The 2,428-nt window shown below is 40.9% G+C and overlaps 1 protein-coding gene across 1 annotated transcript; it reads left to right on the top strand.

The window, feature by feature from the left end:
- Nucleotides 1-542: 542 nt before the first annotated feature.
- LOC142171674 (uncharacterized) lies at nucleotides 543-1,964 on the top strand. The gene is made up of 2 exons (XM_075235361.1): nucleotides 543-1,048; nucleotides 1,820-1,964. The coding sequence occupies exons 1-2, from the start codon at nucleotides 543-545 to the stop codon at nucleotides 1,962-1,964; spliced, it is 651 nt and encodes a 216-aa protein (XP_075091462.1).
- The last annotated feature ends 464 nt before the right edge of the window (nucleotides 1,965-2,428 follow it).

Here is a 2,428-nt window from a genome sequence, read left to right as displayed (position 1 = left end):
GTTTTATAGTTAATCGAAGAGGCATTGAGTTAGATCCCTCCAAGAGAAAGACCATTCGAGAGCTTCCTCCCCCGAAGAACAAAACAGAAGTCATGAGTTTACTCGGGAGGTTGAATTACATTAGCAGGTTCATCTCGCAGCTTACAACCACATGTGAGCCTATTTTTAAGTTGTTGAAAAAGAACGCTGCTATCAAGTGGACAGATGAGTGCCGAGGAGCTTTTGATAAGATCAAGGAATATTTGTCAAATTCCCCTGTTTTGGTCCTGCCAGAACCTGATAGGCCTCTATTTTTATATCTGTCAGTAATGGATAGTTCCTTTGGTTGTGTTCTGGGTCAACATGATGCCACAGGCAAAAGGAAATAAGCAATATATTATTTGAGCAAAAAGCTCACCACTTATGAGGCCAAATACACTCTTTTGGAAAGGACATGTTGCGCCTTAACCTGGGTCGCCCAGAAGCTTAGGCATTATCTTTTGGCCGATACAACTTACCTCATATCCCGAATGGATCCCCTGAAGTACATCTTTCAGAAGACGATGCCAACAACTTTGCTCACAGAGTTTGATATTGTTTATGTCACTCGCACTGTCATGAAGGCACAAGCTTTGGCTGATCATCTAGCAGAAAAACCGGTTGATGTTGAGTATGAATCTTTGAACACATATTTCCCAGATGAAGAGGTTAATTTAGTTGAAGAAGTAGTACAGGATGACAGTCAAATTTGGAAACTATACTTTGATGGGGCTGTCAACATCAAAGGCGTAGGGATTGGGACAATTCTAGTATCACCTACTGGGCAACATTACCCTGCTACGGCGCGACTTTATTTTTTCTGTACAAACAACACAGCAGAATATGAATCTTGCATCATGGGTCTGAACATGGCAATAAATCTAAATGTGCATGAACTGTTGGTGATGGGAGATTTAGATTTGCTTATTCGGCAGGCTCAAGGTGATTGGGAGACTCGAGACATCAAGCTCATTCCATATAGAAAATGTGTGGAGGATCTTAGCAAAAGGTTCAAGTCCATCGAATTCAGGTACATTCCCAGGTTTCACAATGAATTAGCTGATGCCTTGGCCACCCTAGCCTCAATGCTTCCATATCCGGGTAATACTCACATTGATCCATTAGAAATTCAAATTCGGTATCAACATGGTTATTGCAATACAATTGAAGCAGAACCAGATGGTGAACCATGGTATCGTGATATTAAACAGTTTCTGAAAACAAGAGAATATCCGGAACATGCTAATAGGGATCAAAAGAGAACTATTAGGTGACTCTATAATGGTTTCTTTTTGAGTGGGGAAATCCTATACAAAAGAACTCTGGATTTGAATTTGTTGAGATGTGTGGATGCCAAAGAAGCTGAAATGATTATGAATGAGGTGCATTCGGAAGTTTGTGGTCCGCACATGAATGGATATGTTCTAGCAAAGAAAATCCTTCGGGCAGGATATTATTGGTTTACTATGGAACAAGATTGCTTTCGTTTTGTTCGCAAGTGCCACCAGTGTCAGATTCACAGTGATTTAATTCACTCGCCTCCTTCAGAGTTGTATCCTATGTCAGCTCCTTGGCTTTTTGTTTCTTGGGGAATGGACGTCATTGGCCCAATCGAGCCAAAAGCTTCAAATGGGCACAGATTCATCTTGGTTGCAATTGATTACTTCACCAAATGGGTGGAAGCTATTACATTGAAAGAAGTTACCAAGAAAGCTGTAGTAGACTTTGTTCACTCCAACATCATTTATCGTTTCGGTATTCCAAAAATCATTATCACGGATAATGCTGGTAATTTGAATAGTCATCTGATGAAGGAGGTATGTGAACAATTTAAAATTGAGCATCGCAATTCTACTCCTTACCGTCCCAAAGCTAATGGAGCTGTTGAAGCTGCGAATAAGAACATCAAGAAGATTCTTAGGAAGATGATCCAAGGGTCTAGATAATGGCACTAGAAAATACCTTTTGCTCTTTTGGGATACCGGACAACTGTCCGTACATCAATTGGCGCAACGCCCTACTTATTGGTTTATGGAACTGAAGCGGTCATACCTGCTGAAATTGAGATTCCCTTTCTCCGAATCATTGTTGAAGTAGGGATTGAGGACACTGAATGGGTGAAGTCCCGATTAGAACAGTTGAATTTGATTGATGAAAAGCGTTTGGCGGCAGTTTGTTTTGGTCAGTTATACCAACAAAGAATGGCACGCACTTACAATAAGAAAGTGTGCCCAAGACAATTTGAGGTAGGACAACTTGTTTTGAAACGTATCTTTCCGCACCAGGAAGAAGCAAAAGGAAAGTTCGCCCCAAATTGGCAAGGTCCTTACCTCGTCAAGAAAGTATTGTCAAAAGGAGCTCTACACTTGGTAGATATAGAAGGAAAGGTGACTGATATATCCGTCAACGC

The sequence above is a fragment of the Nicotiana tabacum genome, chromosome 17 (assembly GCF_000715075.1).
Source record: "Nicotiana tabacum cultivar K326 chromosome 17, ASM71507v2, whole genome shotgun sequence".
NCBI lineage: Eukaryota > Viridiplantae > Streptophyta > Magnoliopsida > Solanales > Solanaceae > Nicotiana > Nicotiana tabacum.
This window is presented reverse-complemented; position numbering and strand designations above follow the sequence as displayed.

Excerpts from the sequence above, each read along its gene's own strand:
- LOC142171674 (XM_075235361.1), top strand. The coding sequence starts at position 543 with ATGCCAACAACTTTGCTCACAGAGTTTGATATTGTTTATGTCACTCGC. Across the intron at positions 1,049-1,819 it reads TTCAAGTCCATCGAATTCAG|TCATCTGATGAAGGAGGTAT; the intron begins GTACATTCCCAG and ends TAATTTGAATAG.